This window comes from Cyprinus carpio, chromosome A16 (genome assembly GCF_018340385.1).
Source record: "Cyprinus carpio isolate SPL01 chromosome A16, ASM1834038v1, whole genome shotgun sequence".
NCBI classification, from domain to species: Eukaryota; Metazoa; Chordata; class Actinopteri; order Cypriniformes; family Cyprinidae; genus Cyprinus; species Cyprinus carpio.
Window position 1 is genome coordinate 5,125,937 of NC_056587.1, and position 19,615 is coordinate 5,145,551.

Below are 19,615 nucleotides of genomic sequence, written 5' to 3' on the forward strand. Positions count from 1 at the left end.
TTCAAAACATTTGCTGTCAGTAAGATTTTTTCAAAGATTATCCGTTCTATTAATCAAAGAATCCTGAAAAAGTATCAAGATTTCCACAAAAGTATTAATCAACAAAACTGTTCTCCACATTGATAGCAGTTAGAAATGTTTCTTGAACAGCAATCAGCATATTAGAATGATTTCTGAAGGGTTATGTGACACTGAAGACTGGAGTAATGGTGAAAATGCAGCTTTGCCATCACAGCAAAAAATTACACTTTAAAATATCCAAGGGTGATATTTTTATTAGTTGTGCTGAATGTGCAGTTGATTTCTGCAGCACACAGCATCAGAGGAATGCTCTTTTTTATTGTCCTAATGGTTTTATACAAATAAAAGTATAAAAGCCCAGGCACACATACTGTAGATAGTAATACATACAGTTCACATGGCTCTTTGAAGCAGCAGCGGTACATATGTCTTGCCGATAGATATGCTTATTTGGGGGTGTTTTGTTCTATTCTATCCTGTTTGGATATATTCAGGTCCACTGATGAAGCATTTTCTATTCTTGAACTCAGAGATATGCATATATTGGCTTGTATTGTCCATTTCTGTTTCTCCTGCTTTGTTGGGGGGTTATTTCATATACAGTATGTAATATGTGCAGCAGCAGTATTTCTTACATGCTCACATGTCTGTGGATGTATTGGCAGTAGCAAGTCTTGGTAAATGCTCTGCCGCCGCAGGAGCGCAGCAGATCTATTCCATCAATCCAGTAAAAGTTGATGAAAAGTTGATGAAAAGTTGATATCCATAGGGCAGAAATGTACAAATCAAAGCATGCAAGCAATTTTCACTCTACAAATGCTCTAAACAAAAGTAATATACTGTATAGCTGATTAAATATTTTATGACAGATCATAACTAGAAAAATGTACGTTCATTATAAAAAAGATTTGATTAATTTCTGTGACCTTTTCAGGCCTAGAAAATCCATTTTAAAAATCCCCCCATTTATTCAGGTTCCCTATCGAATGGGAACTCGAACTGCATCCTCCCTAGAGGACACTTTGGGGGTATGCCCTCAGTGTGACAGGTGTCTGAAGTGCATGTGGAAACATGACAATGAACTTGATATTGGTCTATTACGTGCCACGAGTTTAATAGGGCACCTGTAGAGCAAGTCATTACCTTCTTGTCTTCAGGAGCCGTTTTGTTTGTGTGTGCTTGTGTGGAAGGATGAGTAAGTGTGAATTTAAGAAATGTGCGCCACCATGTAAAATGTTCATCACACCCAGCGATTCACATGAGTTGTGTGTGTTGTGTCAAGGGGCGCAGCATGCACGGTCGGCTCTCGAGGCAGCTGGCTGTGCTCACTGTGATTCTTTCACTGTTTGCAGAGGACGGAAGTCAAGGGTCTGCGCCCCGCGGTGCTTGACCCGCTGCTGCAGAGCGCTGTCTGCACTTGTGGGGTTTGAAGTTAGATCTGGCGGACGAGCTTGGGATGGGTCTTTCCCTTTCCCAATCTTCGACCGCTAATCCTGTTGTTCTCGAGCCAGATCTGGAAGCCCAGTCTCCCGTTTCTTCTGATCTGGTGGAGCATGGTTGGCATGGGGGCCCATCAGGACTGCCTATGCATAGGGCCCGGGATCTTGTGCAACGCCCCTGCGGTGGAGAGCATGATAATCAGCCAGTCTAGCTCTGAAGAGGCAGACGTGATCGAGGAGCTCCGCAACTCATCCGATCTTGCCCATCGTGCGACCAAGCAAGCGGTTTGTGCCATCGGCCGCTCTCTGGTTGTTATGGAGAGGCATTTGGGGCATTTGTGGGGAAGTTGTGGCCTAATGGTTAGAGAGTTTGACTCCTAATCCTAAGGTTGTGGGTTCGAGTCTCGGGCCAGCAATACCACGACTGAGGTGCCCTTGAGCAAGTCACCGAACCCCCAACTGCTCCCCGGGCGCCGCAGCATAAAAGTCTTTAAAACTGTCATCAAATCCTAATTGCAGTCTGTGTAACAATAACTCTAAAGGTACTTTTTTGCATATGTTTTGGGACTGTTCAGTTATATGCAATTTTTGGAAACATGTAGTTCAAGTACTAAAACATATCACAAAGTTGCAGTTTGACCTTGATCCTGGTCTTATGTTGTTAAATGATGATTCTTCCTATAACTTTACATTAGTTCAGAGAAGATTGTTAATGTCTGGTTTCACTGTGGCTAAAAAAACAATTACACAGCAATGGTTCACTCCTGACATGGATCTTAGAATATTCTGGCTGCTGTCTTTTCATTATATTGTTTGTTTAGAACGCAGCACTGCAAGGATTAATGGGGCTAGAATACAAACAGTCACGTATTGGAGTAATATAGCCCAAGCTCTAAAATAATTGTTTTAAATTGATGATGCATTATTCTGTGTGGTAATTTGCTGCAGGGGTTTATTTGTATGTTCCTTTTAAGTTACTTTGAAGTATTAATTACTTACTATACTTGTACTTTTTTTTGGTATTTATGCTGTCATCCAACATTTGTAATGTTATTTCTTCAAATAAAAAAACAATCACAAAAAAAAAAAAGAAAAGAAAAATAGTCTTTGCTGAGCTTTCTTTACCAATGCCATGGTATTTGCAGACCAAGTAATGTCCTCTGAGATGTATGTGCCCAAAAACTCGAAACTGGACACTCTCTCAACTCCGTCCCCACTGATAAACACGGGAGCATATTCCAGCTGCTGTGCTCTCCCAAAGCTGATGATTAATTCTCTTCTCTGTATTCAGGGTCAAATTGTTCTTAGAGCACCTGCTTACCAAGTTCTCTATTTCCCCTCTGTAGGCTGATTCGTTGTTGTTAGTAATCAGTCCAATCACTGTTGTGTCATCCGCAAATTTAACAATAATGTTATCAGAAGATGCAGGAACACAATCATGTGGGAAGAGAAATAAAGGATGGGACTCAGTACACATCCTTGCGGCATGCCAGTGCTCAATGTTATAGTCTAGTAATTGGGACCAGTGATGATACAACTTGTAGTTTTTACCCAGTTTTGGTTATACAATACTGCGGCTTCCCCATTGTATCACACTAAAGCTGTGAGATGTGATTGGGGAAGGTGGGCTATTCCGTGAGTCACATCACACTTCCTCATCTATTATCCTCACTATGTTATGAACTGTTTTATGGATTCAGGAAGATGGGCAGTATTACTTCTTGCTTTCCCATTTTTTTATGTTTTGTAAAAGGGGACAGGGTGGCTTTTCCCTCTGTATTGCACATAAGACTGTGAGATGTGTTAAGAAGATGGGCTATTCCGTGACTTGTGTCCCACTTATTCAGCTGTACTCCTCACAGTGTGATGAATTTGTATGGTTTTAGAAGGCAGGCAGTTTCGCCTCTCGCGATCCCACTTCTCATAATATTTTGTGCAATAAGAAGAAGGGGGTCTCTTCATTTTGCGGTTAGACCTGCGAGATGTATGTGAGGAGGGTGGGCTATTCCACAACTCATGTCCCGCCTCATCAACTGTAATCCTCACAGTGTTATGGATAAGTATTTAGAAAATGGGCAGTATTGCAGCTTACACTCCCACTTCTTAACCCTTTGAGCAGTACGGTCTCACATATGGTATTTTTATTTCCGTGCCCCTTGGAATATGATCCCACATATGGGATTTAGAACGTTCGGTGACGTCACATAAATGCCAAATTCAAACTGTGGTTTCGTGCGTTGGCTGGCGCTGAGCCAGAGAGAAACGTGAACTGCTCTTGTCATATTATCACAACTATGCAGTGTTCTTAACCACATAATGCATATTTTAGGTTTCAGACATTTAAATACACATAAGTACTAGTAAAACAGTACATTTAGAGTTTGAAAAATACACCCATAAATATATAGATAAGTACTAGTAAAACAGTACATTTAGAGTTTGATATATATATATATATATAATATATATATATATATATATATATATATATATATATATATATATATATATATAGAAGCAACAGTGACAATCCATTCAAATGTCATTTGCCGATGAGTTTTATTCATATCAGATACACATAGTGTAAGTAACTATAAAGTTCACTCTAATCTTCACCTAGTTCGCCGGCCACTTATTACTTGTATTTCGGGAGAAACTGATGAATTCACGTGCTGTAAATCCGACTGACAGGACTCTGAACTGCAGCGTGAACAAACATGGCGGCGCCCATGTCACATTACAGATCACGATCAAGATTATTTAGAAAGGTTTTTAAAGGACAAAACAAACTCATTTACACATATTTGTGAATCGGAATATCTGATTGTTCATGACATGGTATGCAAGTTTGTGAATATTTTAAATAAAAAAGGAAAAACGACAGAGCGGTTTCCCCTCTGCGTTGCACTTAAAACTTTGCGTGAGATATACGTGAAGAGGGTGGGCTATTTCGTGTTTCGCGCCCCACTTCTTCGGCTGTGATCCTCACAAAATTATGATGGTTTAAGAAGATGGACAATATCGCTTCTTGCATTCCCACTTCGTATAATTGTTGTGTGATACACAGGGTGGTTTTCCCTCACTCAGTATTGCGCGTACATCTGTGAGATGTACTGTATGCAAATTGGTGGGCTATTCCGTGGCTCTCGTCCCATTTCTTCAGCTGCGATTCTCACAATATTATAATGGTTTAAGAAGATGGGCACTATTACCTCTCACATTCCCACTTCTTTACATGTTGTGCAATCAGGCAGGGAGGTTCCCCACCCCTCCATATTGCATTTAGAGCTGTGAGAATATGTGATGTGGGTGATTATGTGACTGCTGTCCCACTCCAATTATGACCCACCCTTCAAGTGTTTTATTTTTTATTTTTTGGTTTTTGGCTGCTGATAAGGCACTCACACCTTCAGCATGGCGGAATGAGTATTTGTTCCCCAAAGTGTCCTCTAGGGGACACAGTTTGAGTTCGCATTCGATGGGGAACGTCTCAGGTTACCCATGTAACTATGGTTCCCTGAGAAGGGGAACGAGACACTGCGTCCCCTTGCTATGCTTCAGGCATTTCTGTGCACATGTCCTTCAGACAAGGAAGCTAATGACGTGTTCTACAAGTGCCCTTTTATACTCTTGGTCACAACAGTAGCACGTCATAGGCCAATGTCAAGTTCATTGTCGTGTTTCCACAGGTGTTTCAGACACCTGTCAAGCTGAGGGTGTTCCCCCAAAGTGTCCTTCTCAGGGAACCATGGTTACATGGGTAACCTGAGATGTATTCCTTGACTGTTGAAACCCTGAACCTAAGTATCGCTTTGATTTTATGAGTGATCTGAGAAAATAAAACCTGTTTGCTTTTGTTTAAAAAGAAAATAAACTCATTAATTGTGAGAGAGCAGGAATGAGTGAGGAAAAGCAATAAAAAAGCAACTGAGAAAAGAAGGGTAATGCAAAACCAAAGAATTGGACTTCTCAAAAGGGTTTGACAGAGTGTGTGAAAGTGGAGCATGTAGGTATAAATGAATATGAGAATAAAGGAAAGATCTCCACCTGTTCTCCATTTAGGGCCTGTGTGATTATGACATCGCCTTTAGGGGTGAGGTCAAACAGGATGACCTTTCCTTTGTGCTTGAATCTAGGCGCACCAGCAACATACAGCCTCCTATAGTCACCTACAACCACTGAGGACACTGTGTAACCTGCAAAAATTCACACATCCACATCTAAGCATTAGTAAGTTGTAAATGTTATGTTATGGTACAAACTTGAAGCATTAGTTATTTGGTGGTTGGTTTTATAAAGTAAAATTTTACCTAGGTATGCTGCATGATTCTTCAGCTCCAATGGGAACTCTTTCTCAAAGGCCTCCCTTGAGGGCTTAAGCTGCCCTTCTTTGCTCTCCATCAGGACGCCTCCCTCCCAGTCATATGCACCCACCATGCCAAACAAGATGCCATCCTACAGTATTGTCCAAAATAATATAATTCATTACAGCACGATTGCAATTTTATGTAATCTACTGTACATATATCCCAGTTTATAATTTCATATAAGTATGCTGAAACTCACATCCAAAATGTGTGTCGAAAAACCAATCTGAGACATCTCCATAAGAAAGGCACTTTCATTGTATCCCAGGGTCCCTGTAACAGCAGAACACATTAACACTGCATTACACACTGTAAATGAATACACATACAAGTGCTATAATCAAATTGCAATGTAAATGCTATTTATATCAATAAACTTTTCCCACTACCCTTCAAATCTTTGAAGTCTGATTTGTTTTTAAATTAATACATTTATTTAGCAAGAACATGTTAAACTTATAAAAAAAACAAGACATTTTTAAAGATATTTTATTTTATTTGAAAAAATATTTGCTTTTCAAATAAATGCTGTTCTTTTGAACTTTTTATTCATCAATCTATTTTAAACTGTGATAATAAGAAGAATTGTTTTTTGAGCATTAAATCCGCACATTAGAATGATTTCTGTAGTAATGTGACAATGAAGACTGGAGTAAAGGCGTTTTCATCACAGGAATAAATTGCATTTATAAGAAATGTATTATAATACAAACTATGTATTTTTAATTGTAAAATTTATTTCACGTGTATTTCACATTACTGCATTTTCATCAGATAGATGCAGCCTTTGTGAGCATAAGATACTTCTTTCAAAAATATTTCACCAGCCACAAAGTTAATGTAATTGTGCAGAAATCTGCTGAGCTGGAGCATTAAAGTTCAAGAAAAAGTACACTTATTATATTTGGGTTAATCAATACACCTTTCTTAATGTACAAAAATTAAATAAAAATAAAACATATCCATTTATACATAAAAGTGGAAAATGTATAAAACAGGCTCAGTAATTATCAATGGCAGTATACAAAATATTTGACTGCACAATATACAGCAGGCTACATAAAAATAGCACAGCATTGGCTAATCATGTTTTTTTCTGTACTTCATGTATCCTGTGTATGCACAGCTGTGCCCACTTTAAGGTCAGCCATCTCCTCCCTTCCATCCTTCCTGCCTGGCTTTCCTCAGAATCAAGATGGCACAAGCATCACACCTTGTTCTTACAGGAATGATTTTTCTGAAATAATATCTTGTCCTGTCTCTTTCCCATTTTTCATGATGTTTATGCCATTTGGGGTAAAATATTGCTTGTCTTGCAACATACTCATTCCTAAAATACAAGTTTCATAGCATTTTATATCTAAAAAAGAATAATTCATATTAAATATGAATTTAATAAATGTTGCTTGGTCTGATATGTTGTGTATCTGCATACACTTTCATGTATGGTTAAAGTGTCCAAATATGTTGAAAAACATCAACATCCTCAATGAAAAGCAAGTCAGATTTTTCTGTTCTTCTTTAGGTCAAAGAACCACTGTTGCTCTTCAAGGGAATGGTCATTAAGGATGAGTGTTCTTCCTCTTACCCTCTAGACTAAAAATGCGATTCCCCAATGCATCCACAATGTCATTTAGAGCTGCCTCATCTGTCACATTGAAGAAGTATTTCTCATCTGGGTCACTGGCAATGTACTTAATTTCATTGATAAATGTTTCTGGATCTTGCTGTCTGCGGCTGTAGTGACCTAATACCTGTGGAAGAGAGAGAGTAAGTTGTTTAAAGTATACACTGATCGAAAAATTAATGCTTTTGTTCACTAGCAATGTTAGAGACAAGTCAGATAGTAGAGGAAAAAGAACAACAACAACAACATAGATTTTCTCATCCAGAGAGCCAACACCTCCACCATTAGGGTGAAAGCAGACGATCTGACAGAACAATTAATGACGGCATACAGGACTCAGAGGAAACTCATCCTAGAAACAAAACACCTACGTAGAGGAAACCGAGAGAGCATCACTCATATTCACTGGCAGCACACCACTAATGACAAGCCTTGAAAACCATCATTGCCAGGTCGTGAGTTCACTCTCTACTGACATGTACCTACGTCACTTAACTTTCCCATAAAGACTTCAACTGTTGTACATGATGACTGGATAAACCACTTCCAGTCAACATGAGAAATATGGGTCAGAATTTTTGTCCAGTCATAGATATTTGTTCTCATCTTACAAATTTATGAAGGTCTGGATCTGCAATCCCTTAAAAGTGCCAAATGGGAGTGAAAATCTTTGCAGGTGATTTACTGACAATGCACAAATTAAAGAACACAAACAAAGCCATCGCATTTCCTTTTAAGATGAATGCAACCTACCAAGAGCAGCGCAAACAAACAGAGCTGATGATAATCATAGGCATGAAATCTACAAACAACATAGGTGCAAGTGGGTTAAGATATGCTTTTTTGGGGTGTTAAATAATGGCAAAAATACCAGTAAACTGACTACCACAGACCGTAGTGTGATTCTTTTAAACACTCTCCTCCCAAATTTTGCGCCTGGAAGGGAAACTACATCAAATGCATATGCTGTAAGGTAACAGTGTCCATTACTTTTCATTGTTTTTTTTTGTGTGTCTTTCCCGACTGTAGTGATTTAATACCAAAAGTGGCACAAGTTGTTAGTAAATCGGGCCCCAAAGCTCACAATATGAGTTTATATTTCAAAATGTGATTAAATAACTTGCAATGTGACTTTATCTCTTGCAGTTTAGAGTTTCAAGAGCTTCCAAAATAATCTGCCACATTTAATGTATATTGGTCAGATTGTGGTCCTTTCCTGATCCTTTCCTCTTCTCTCTCACTTTGCTTCCTGTCAATTATCTATACTGTCCTGTCCTCCTTGGGAGTGAGGTGTGTTCATGCTATCAGTGATAGATGATGGCTCAGCACCCTGGACAGAGATCTGAGGATTTCTTACTGGGTCTCCTCTGAGTCTGGGGCAGACTCCTGCTCTCAAAAACAATGCAACTGTTAGAAACCTTTCAAGCATGTTCCCAACTAGTGCCAAGGTAGTCACGCAAATACGCAATAATATTGCAATAATATTCAGCTATTTTAGTTAATTTCTGCTGTAATGTACATTCCTACTATCTTGTTCTGAATTTCCACCCACTTCCCCTTCCACCATGTTCACATTCCCAGCATCTCTATCCTGTAATGTCTAAAACATATCCTGGCAGCGCCACACCACACCAGTACAGAAGTTTCTCTTCTCTCCTGTGAGTGTTTTACATTTCCATCCATTCCCCAGTTCTGTGCAGGAGGAAGAGAACGAGAAAGGAGAGCGAGAGAACATAAAACACATCGAAACATGAAAGCTATGCTTTGGCTGGCGGGTCATTAAAACCAGCTGTCAAAAATGTATTCCACAGTTCCCAAGAGGAGACGCAGAGAGACATATTACCCAGATTCATTCAGGAGCAGGTTTACATGCTGTCCTCCGTTCCAGTGAGTGGAGTACAGTAGAAATGGCAATTCACCCAGGACAGCAGTGAGAGGCAGTTAAAATTGAAAAGTAAATGACTTTCAGACTGTTTGACATTTATTCTGGTTCTTTTTAATTCTTTGGATTCTTTCTTGTGGTTTAGCGGCATTGTATATCCAACGGGCTTATATTAAATTTTGTTAGAGATTGCACTGGAGAAAATTTTAAACTGCATCACTCTTTTTTGATTATGTGCTTTCAATTGCTGCTTATGGGGGGGGGGAATAGTAAAACAGCACTACCCCACTATCTGCACTGCCAAATGGACGATGTTAAAAAGCTTACTAAGTACTATTATATGTTTCATTATACATAATTTAATATGGAAATAACAATCAGTCTTACTGTTAACTAAAACTTAAAACTATAAATCTTTTGTTAAGAGAAATCATGCTGAAATTAAAGGGTACATAACATACACAGTTTCACCTAATCTCATGTTAATCTTGAGTACCTATAGAGTAGTACTGCATCCTTCATATCTCCAAAAAGTCTTTAGTTTTATCATATTTATAAAAGAAAAATACAGCTTTCTGATTCTCTCCGGAAAAAGCCGAGCTCCTGGAGGCGTGCCGTGGGCGGAGCTATAATACTGATGTTTCATGTTGTTTCCATTAACATATATTCACTTATGTGCGGATTTCCAACAAAAGACAGAAATCTGATGCAGTTGTACTTAATTGAATGGGTTTTTTTATCACTGGGACCGCTCCATGTTTTAATAGCAAACGATGTGCAAATCCAGCGTCGACCTAGGCCTTGTTTATAAAACATTCGTAACTGAAATGACGAGAACACATGAACGCACTTGCTACACTCCATTGCTGCCCCGGAAAAACAAACTGCATCCAATGTTCATGTAATGCTGGGTTCTTTGGGAAGCTGTTTAGCCATGTTTAGCATGAGAATCCATCTCTTTAACACTGTGAACAACTCTGAATACATGAAATACCACTGTAGCCCCACTTTAAATAAAATAAACATGAAAACTTAGAAATGATGTAAATGCTTTTTTTATAGAAACTATAGCAACATCCAGTCATGGTAATGAGGGATCATGGATGGTTTTACCTGTGGTTTACCATGGTCTTATTGCAAATACCAGAATTAAAATAAGCAAGCGCTCTCCCTGAATCCTCCATGAATTAGAACAAGCTTTACTCCTGTGTAAAATCTGTTCTGTTGGAGTGGTCTTAGATTGTAGGGGGAAAAAAAACACTTCTTTACCTTCAGACATTATAATAAATGACTGTAATCATGAATAGCCTGATGAAAGGAAACCAATATCAGTTGAGGAGTTCAGACTCAGTTCCATGGCCAGAATATTCAAAGGTGAAGTGTGTAACGTCTGCACCACTAGTGGATTGCACCAAACAGAAATGCTAAAATGAAGACTGCTTTCAAGTTTCCAAGATGCAAGTTCAAAATAACTGTCTTCCATTGGTTAAACAGGCAGTTAGACCTACACCAAGTTTACTTCTTTGGTTGAGCCAACATGGATACGTCCAGCCCTTAGCTCTATATGAAATAAGCAGATGTTGTAAGTAGTAATATCAGCTTTGGATGCTTTACAGACAAATATAAAATATAAAACTAATATACTATTTATTATTTTTAAAATATAAAAAAATCACAAGTAAGTTAAAAAAATAAATACTATTTCAGTCTTACGGAGCCCTGCACATGACATGCAAGAAAAAATAATCAAATCGTGCACACGATTTACTAATTCATTCCCTTGATGTACTAAAACGTGCACACGATTACTATTTCGCTCCCTCAGTTTGCTAAATCGTGTGCACAATTTGTTAATTCGTTCCCTCGATTTCCTTAATTGTGTTCACAATTTACTAATTCGTTCCCCCGATGAACTAAAACATGCACACGATTACTATTTTGTTCCCTCAACTTGCTAAATCGTGCGCACACTTTACTAATTCGTTCTCTCTATTTATAAATCGTTTGCACGATTTAGCAAATCGAGGGAACAAATTAGTAAATCTTGCGCACAATTTATAAATCGAGGGAACGAAATAGTAAATTGTGCACATGATTTAGCCTAATATTTTTTTGTTACTGCATGCCATGTCCAGGGCTCCGTACAGTCTTTATACTTGTCTAGAAAATGTCATGTTTAGTTTAATGTTTCTTGCAATTTCTTTGTAATTATTTGTGAAATTTACTAGAAATTTCAGAGTGAAAATTATTTTAAACTAAATCCTAAACCTTTTTTTTCAGTGTAATTGCAGGTATTGTTGAAATATAGAAACAACAATATTATTGGATTTGTTTTTTTTTTCACTTCAAATATCCCTAAAGACCCCCTAAGAAGTCAGAATGTTATGCTAAAATTATATTTTTATGTAACAAATTAAAAAATAATCCAAATACATGCCTTTTTTTACAAACAACTAGATGATCTATTGAAGTTGCTCTGATGGTGGCAGCTTCACTTTGTCTTTTTCTTGTGCTGTCGTGGTTTAAGGTTGCAGTAAAGGACTGTCGCCCGCCCACTGACCCACCAGAGGGGCGGGATGTCAGTTTCGAAAGGTTTTAGGGTGTGGTTCATTCCTCTGATGGCAAGGAGCCCTGTTTAAGTGTATTTCTGAGCAGCAATAATGTGGTTATGATTGTTTAAAGAATGAGGGAAAACAGTTTTATCATTCAAACAGAGACAGAGAGAAACAGAACCGGGTGGAGCTGAGCAGAGACACTGAAAATAGAACAGTTCCAATTATGGTCAGTTTAAGCAGAGATCTGATATTCAGGCATACAGTCTGCTGCTCGCTGGTTAGGTTTTTCCAGCCTACATCAGGGCTCAGGTTTAATTATGGTAGGGATGTGTATTTGCACTTACAGCGATGGCGTATCTGGTGATGTTACGTTTCTCACATTCAGCCAGGGACTCAGGAAGTTCTTCACCATCATGGGACTCTCCATCTGTCACGACTATCATCACTTTAGTGGCCCCTTCCCTCGCTCCTCTGTCTGGACTAAAGGCCTCCGTGCTACACATGAGTGAGAAAAAGAGAACTGTTCAACATAAATGTTTTTTTTTTTTTTTGGTTAAGGGCTTTTAAATTGACTAAAAGTCAAGAAGCAGAAATGTTTTTATAATATAATTTATAATGTTACTAGATGATTTCGAATAAACGCAGATCTCTTTAACTTTCTATTTATCAAATGATCCTAAAAAAAAGATATCACAGTTTTCACAAACAGTTTTGCACAAAAACTGTTTTCAACATTGATAATAAGAAGAAATATTTAGTGACCAGTTCAACATTTGAGTTTTTTCAAGGATCATGTGACACTGAAGACTGAAGTAATGGCTGCTGAAAATTCAGCTTTGCCATCACAGGAATAAAATGCATTTTAAAATACATTTAAAATAGAAAACAGTTTAAATTTTATGTAACATTACAGTTTTTACTGTATTTTTATTTTTAAAAAAATGAAGCCTGGGTGAGCATAAAAGACTTCCTATGACAAAAACTTAAAAATAAATAAATAAATCTTACTGGCCCCAATACTTTTGAACAGTTTTATGCATAGTATTGTGTTGTTGTTGTTATTATTGTTTTATTGTATTATTGTATTTTTTATGACATTTATGAATGAGACGTATAGTTGCCCCAAATTTTTTACTTGAATAGTATGTTTGTGCAATATATACACATGTAAAATAAATGCCATATTATTTAATATTTTGTTAAATAGCAAAATATTATAAAATTTTAGTTTATACTTTTTGGGACCCCTGTAAAATTCCTGTAAATTCAAGATATATATCAGTCTGAAAACTGTCCATATTCCATATTAAAATTCACACAAATTAATGTAAATAATTTCTATGTGTGAAGCAGCCGATACATGCAGCAGGTTTCTGTGCTGTTTGTGTGAGAGTGACCTGCATTTTTCAAGATGTAAGTTTTGTGGCACAGCCAGCGTTAGTCAACTTAGTGATTTTCAGGCAGTCGTACAGTTTTTAGCTAAATATAACTATGTGGCTGCCCGCAAGAGTGCAGAGTTAAAAAACAACCAGCAGCTTTCCGTCTAATCACATCCAGTGAAAGCAGAGAGTAGAGGAGAGGAGAGGAGAGGAGAGGAGAAGGAGAGGAGGGTTTAGGTGTAGTGAGGAGAGGAGAGGAGAATAACAGTAAACGTTGTAAGGAAGCAAACAACAGTGAAAACACAAACACACAATGTTGAATACTATCTGTGATTTATACAGAATCAAAGTAATCAAAATCAAAATGTCACTGACTTTTCACACAGATGGATGAAAGAAGAAATGAAAAATAGAAGGCAGGTTTTAATGGTGGAGAAAAATGTTTGTTCCATTAAGATATTTATGCTCAAAATCTTGAAAAAAATCTTGATTATGAGAAAGATACAGAATTTATTACGCAGATGTTTCAGTGGGATTTTAGTGATTATGAAGACTTTTTAAAGGGATTTGGAAAGAAAGCAAGTAAGAACCACTGTGAAAACAGTGTGCTTATTGTATTGAATGTGCACTTGTAGTATATTACAAATGTTTAAAGAGTATTTAAAATCCATATATGCAGATATTATAATATGAATAAAAAAAAAGGCCACTTAGAGAGAGTACACTTTAATGACTATATTTCGTAATGTTGAAAAAGTGTGCTTTATAATAATGTCAAATTAAAAGTCATACTTTAAGTACTTCATTGAAATTTAAACTTTGGTGTGTTTTTATTTAATATTATATTTAATATATTTTACTAAACTGCAACTTCATCATTACAAGTCTGTAATTACAAATATATTTAAATACATGACATACAATTTCCAAAAGAAATTACATTATAATAGATTTTTGTTTACCATAAATGTTTGTCCATACATTTGACAGTAAACTTTTACCAAATATCAATGACAGTAGAAGTAATAATCAAGTTACATATAAATGTGGGTCAAAAAAAGCACCCTTAAGTATAACTAATTGTATTTGTAAATTACAATACATTCAGTTTGCACTTAAGGATATTTTACTAATAAAAGTAATAAGTTCACTTTTTAAAATCATGCTAAATTTACTTCTTTTAGGGAAGCAAGCAAGCAAGCAAGAAAGAAAGAAAGAAAGAAAGAAAGAAAGAAAGAAAGAAAGAAAGAAAGAAAGAAAGAAATTTGCAGGGAAAGTGATTTGAGCAAAGAAGTCTTAATTGCTGGGGCTGGTGTTATTTAAAGGCTGCTGTGCTTTTATTGAGTGCTACATCTTGACTTATGTGGTTTTTAACTCACACTCTTTTGTTTTACTGTGAGTTTGAATTAATTACTATATCTGAACTCTCTCATGTTATGTTTGTGTGTATGACTGTACTGTATGAACACGGTCATGTGTGTTTAAACAGCTGCATGGGCGAAGGCTGTGTCTACTGGATGGTGACCACACCTGCGGCTCTGTTGAGCCAGCTACCCTTCTCTCTCTCCATCAGCAAACCTGAATGTTATGACAACCTTCCTCACCTCAGCCAACTACTGCTATAACTTCATCTACCATGAGAGAGTGTGTCTCTTACAGAGAGTGGAAAGTCTTAAATGAGTCTTTAATTGTGTAGAAACTCACACCACAAACAAAACAAAACAAACTCTCACACACAGCAAGAGAGCTGAAAAACCTGGTATAAACCAAAAATGTCCATGAACTTCTGTGGACGACAAAATGAAGGATTGTGTGTTTAGCACTGAAAGAGATTTAAGACTAGATTCCTGAACATTTTCCTTGTTACAGTTTCATTGTTTTCAAATTGTATATTACACATTATATATCATAATATAGCCTAATATACATTTATTCACTAAAAAGAAACAAGATTCATTTGTTCTTGGATTAAACTACATTTGTTGTGTTCTATGTTTTTGATTCACTAAAAAGAATTGTTTCATAAGAGTCATAAGAGTCATTCAATCTGGAATCAGACTACACTTTTTAGACTCATAAGTAATTTGTTTGTGAATTTGGACTGTACATTTTTTGTTCATTTTAAATGTTTGTTTTTAATTGACATTTGTTTTGGAATCAGACTACATAGTTCAAATTCTATGTTTCTGATTTACTAAAAAGAACTGACTCATAAGACCTTGTTCTAAACAAATTCTTGGTTTCCAACCCTATTAAAATGCTAATGCAATATTCCCGGGCTCAGAGTGCAACGAATAGGCATCTCTTTAAACAAATCTTTGCTCCTGCTGAGAGTCTCAGGGGAAGGAATGGAATTACAGTTCTGAGGAGGCACCTTCACGAGCATCAACATAAAAACAAAAGCACTATTGACCAGATAGATTCAACTATGTTACACACTTTACATTTTCTCTGGATCTGGTGGGGATCATGGAAAGGTCAGAATGTATGTAAAGGAGTGAGAGAGTGGGCTGTGCTACATTTGTTTTGAATGAGCAGTGGGTCACCATACCAGGCCATTTGGATGGCGTACGCAGTGCGGGTCTCCCGTCCCTCTTGGCGACTGATGTTCTTGGCAGCTTCAACCACATCCTGTGTTGTCTGATAGTCCCTGAGAGACCACTCATGGACCGAGATCTCCCCGTACTGCAGGACACCTACCTACAAATAGTCGCAAACAGTAAAGGCAATGCATATAATTTATTTTATTAAAACATCATAAAGACGTTTCTGTAGTGCTTTCAAAACATTGATGTGTTTGTTAGAGCATCCTGATCAGCCTAACATAGTAACATCGTCTCAACAGACAGCTTGACCCTAGGGGTTGTGCTATTTGTAACTAGAGGCTCCCTCATAAGATGATCCTCATATTTGGGGGTCCATGCCATAAAAAAAATGGTCTAGCAGATGTTTGAGGTGATTTGCTGTAAATCACACAGCAGCAGTAATTTGTGAAGAACGGATAACTCCAGAATGAGTTGTAGATGAGATTGGCATCTCCATTATGTGCTCTGCTCCAAAAGCAAGAATGCCCGAATCTGTCTGAGCAAGAAATGCCCCCACAAAGCAAAGAAATTTCCTTTTACCTTGTGTTGCCCCCATACATTTCTAATTCTGTGCGCTTTGTCCATCTCCTCTAGAAACCACAACTTCTGTCTGTTCACATTAATACTGTCATTTATTTTCCCCAGCCTGCCAGTGCTGTTTCTATTTGGGCTCATATCTGTCTGTGGACTGGCTTGTGGTTCTGTTCCTCACAGTCGTTCATACTGGCTCAATGCATCAAAGCTAGACCAGCATTGGAACTGTTGATGACAGGATTTAAAGTTAAAAGGCAATTATACATATTTGTCAAAACCACAGATCTCTGTTACCTAAAAGCACACAGTTTGAGAGTAAAGATTTTGCTCACTCACTTTGCTGAATGTTTATGCATACATTCTGACCAATGATTTTTTTTGTGATTTTTCCTTAACTTTTTACCAAAATTTGTAATGACTGGATAGTAAATGGTTGAGGGTCTTCTGCACACACAGAGAGTCTTTTCTATCTTAAGAAAGACTTCAGAACATGCAAATAAATATTAAAAGTTACATTAATTACAGAAATTTCCATGACCTTTTATGATTTTACGTCCAACTGCCACACTAAAATTAGTTACTAATGAGATAAAATCAAAAAATCTAAAGTAGAAACATACTGTAATGTGTTTTTTATATCACAAAAAATCCTCTAAACCCACGTTAAAATACTAAACAAACAGGAACTACATCATTTAGGAAAAACAAACATATACAGTACCTGCATTTGCTCAGGACTTATGTGGAACTTGCTGAGAATGTTGCTTAGGAAGTTCTGCACCTCGTACCAGGGGTAGATGAATTAATTAGAACCATCTAAAACAATCACTATGTCCATGTATGTAGTGCATCCTGTGAAAAACAAAACACAAAAGGAGTTCAGTTAAAAGCAGTTGTTTCATTCAATCCAACAGGTCAGATGGACAGAGGATGTTTATCTCACTCTGGGCTGTGGGTGCAATGATGTCCTTGGGCTCCATGTCATTGGTGACAGATGCACAGATTCCTGTGCTGAACAGAGATGTACCCACATTCCTGGGACCTGGGGACCAAGTGGAGCGCAGGCCTAAAGATTATACAGAGAATGTCTGTATATACAGTTCTCATTCAGCGTCTGTAGCACCACCTTTATGCTTTTACACACAGCTGATACCTTATCTGATACTGACTTATTTATGAACAGCATTAACTCATAGAACATGTGCGCTGATATGTGCACACAATCAGGGACTTTTGTTAGTATTGCATGTTCAAATTCTCTGTGTAAATGTTAATTCTGGAATTTTGGCCTTTTAATGTGTCTTCTGTTTAAAAAGTAGTAAGTGCTGTGTGCTGATCAGACCAATAAAATCTACTGATGAAGTGAAGTGATCCAGGGAAAGTAGGAGAGAAAGAAAGAGAGAAGCAAAGAGAGTGGTCATGAAAAAACACATAAAAAAAATGTCTCAAAGCTTGCCATTTATCTGCCTTAAAAGCCATTGTGAGGATTGGTGAGGGGCAAAGAAATGAAGACAAAGAAAACATACCAAGAGTTGAAAGAGGGAGAATAAGACAAAAGAATGACTGGTTTGGAAAGTGTGGTTAGACTGAAGGGGGGTAAATTTTCTGGCGACTTCGACATTCCCCCACCGCTGTTATTATGAAGGGCCTGTAACAGAGGGATGGGAGGATGGTGAAAGGGAAAGAAAAAAGAATAGAATGAGTGTGGGAGACAGAACTGAAGTGGCGATGAGGGTGAGAGGTGGTATGGCTTTTCCACGGCCTGTCATTACAAAGGGCTTGAGTCACATTCCTATCCTGTTATAGAACTGGCCAAAGGAACAAACAGACTCGCAAATCTTCAAACAGGTACATTCAATTAGATGCTTGTTTAATGATACTTGAATCTGCAATGTGGGGCTCATTACAATCCATGCTGTGAGCGCTAGTTTTAGTTGGCATACATCACAGTGAACTATGTGTGACTCCATTCCAGAAGCTGTTACTCACTTGCTCTCCGTTTAACCCTCTGTCACACAAACACACACAAAGCCTGACTCCCCTCCGCCGACCAAACACTCACTCATCTTCTCATTAAAAGTCTGACTACTACTGGCGAAAGCCACCCAGCAATTCCACCAAAGCCAACCGAGGAGCAGCTCCAGAACTGGACTGATCTGGTTCATCATGCATTCTGCCGACACAAAAAGCCTTGTGCATGTGGAAGAGAGAGTGTGTGTGCAGGTAAAAGAATTTTAGAGGCTGTGCAGAAGAGGACTGGCTTCTTTGATTTAGATAGTTTGTGGATCGCTAGGTAGAGCTCACAGCGGGTGATCGGTCAGAATCACGCAAGATTTCTTCATTGGCAGTATTTATTGAATTTACAACTGCATGATTGAATATGTACAGTGATGGGTGTGGTTTTGTAAAGACGCACACAGAATAAAGCAGTGGTATCAAGGCGGGTTGTAAGCCCCGTGCCAGTTTAGCGTACACTACTGGCAAAAGTCTCAGACAGAATGCTACCAGCGTGCAGCGATCCTGAGTCAACCTTGTGAATTGGCTAAGAGTCCAGGTGAAGAAGCTGAGGCGTCTCCAGTAGGAGAGAGAGAGTCACAGTAAAGTGTCTGATGTAAAGTGCTCTGAGACTTAGCGGCCACAAGGGGGCCTTTTTTACAGCCGCCCCCAGATTTACTGAAGGGAATCTGTAAGAAGAAGAAAAGAAAAGGCGCCCACTCGACCGGTAGTGTTTTAGTCTGACAACTCTGGAAGCTGGATGAGTCGAGCCACAGGGGCGGTTAACGTACGCCCGAACGTCTCCCACATTCACCTCAGGCAGATCGTACTTTTCCCGTCGAGGCACTGCGGAAATACGCTGGTCACTGTACCACATGGCCACAGTGAGCGAGGGAGCTGCGGTCAATGATGAGGACCGTCTTGCCGATGTGCCAGGTCTGTAGGGTTTTCAGCATTCCACTCTTCTGTCCGGGCCTGGAGAGCTGGGCAGATAGAAACGGATAAAATGCTTTCCAGAAGTGGTCAGCCAACAGCTGGCTATGGCGCCAACGCCTACTGCTCAGGAGCTCGGAGTCAGGATAACACCACCTGCGGTAGAGAGGCATCTGGCCGGCCCAATGATAAGTGAGTTGGGAGTTATTGGCTCAGAGTCGGCGATGTGTCTGCAGTTTGTGTAGCCTAATGGTTTTGGAGTTGAGAATCCCTTCAATCTCAACTAGTAGGGAGTTCT

The 19,615-nt window shown here is 38.3% G+C and overlaps 1 protein-coding gene across 1 annotated transcript in view; it reads right to left on the bottom strand.

Annotated features, from left to right (window-relative positions):
- The window catches only part of LOC109105374 (integrin alpha-10-like), a 63,009-nt gene that overhangs the window by 11,859 nt on the left and 31,535 nt on the right, over positions 1-19,615 (bottom strand). The window contains exons 9-13 of the mRNA XM_042772180.1: positions 12,236-12,386; positions 7,416-7,581; positions 6,027-6,100; positions 5,771-5,915; positions 5,508-5,656 (exon numbers count right to left, since the gene is read on the bottom strand). Of these exons, the coding sequence (XP_042628114.1) occupies positions 5,508-5,656; positions 5,771-5,915; positions 6,027-6,100; positions 7,416-7,581; positions 12,236-12,386 (685 nt within the window). The remainder of the gene's footprint in view (positions 1-5,507; positions 5,657-5,770; positions 5,916-6,026; positions 6,101-7,415; positions 7,582-12,235; positions 12,387-19,615) is intronic.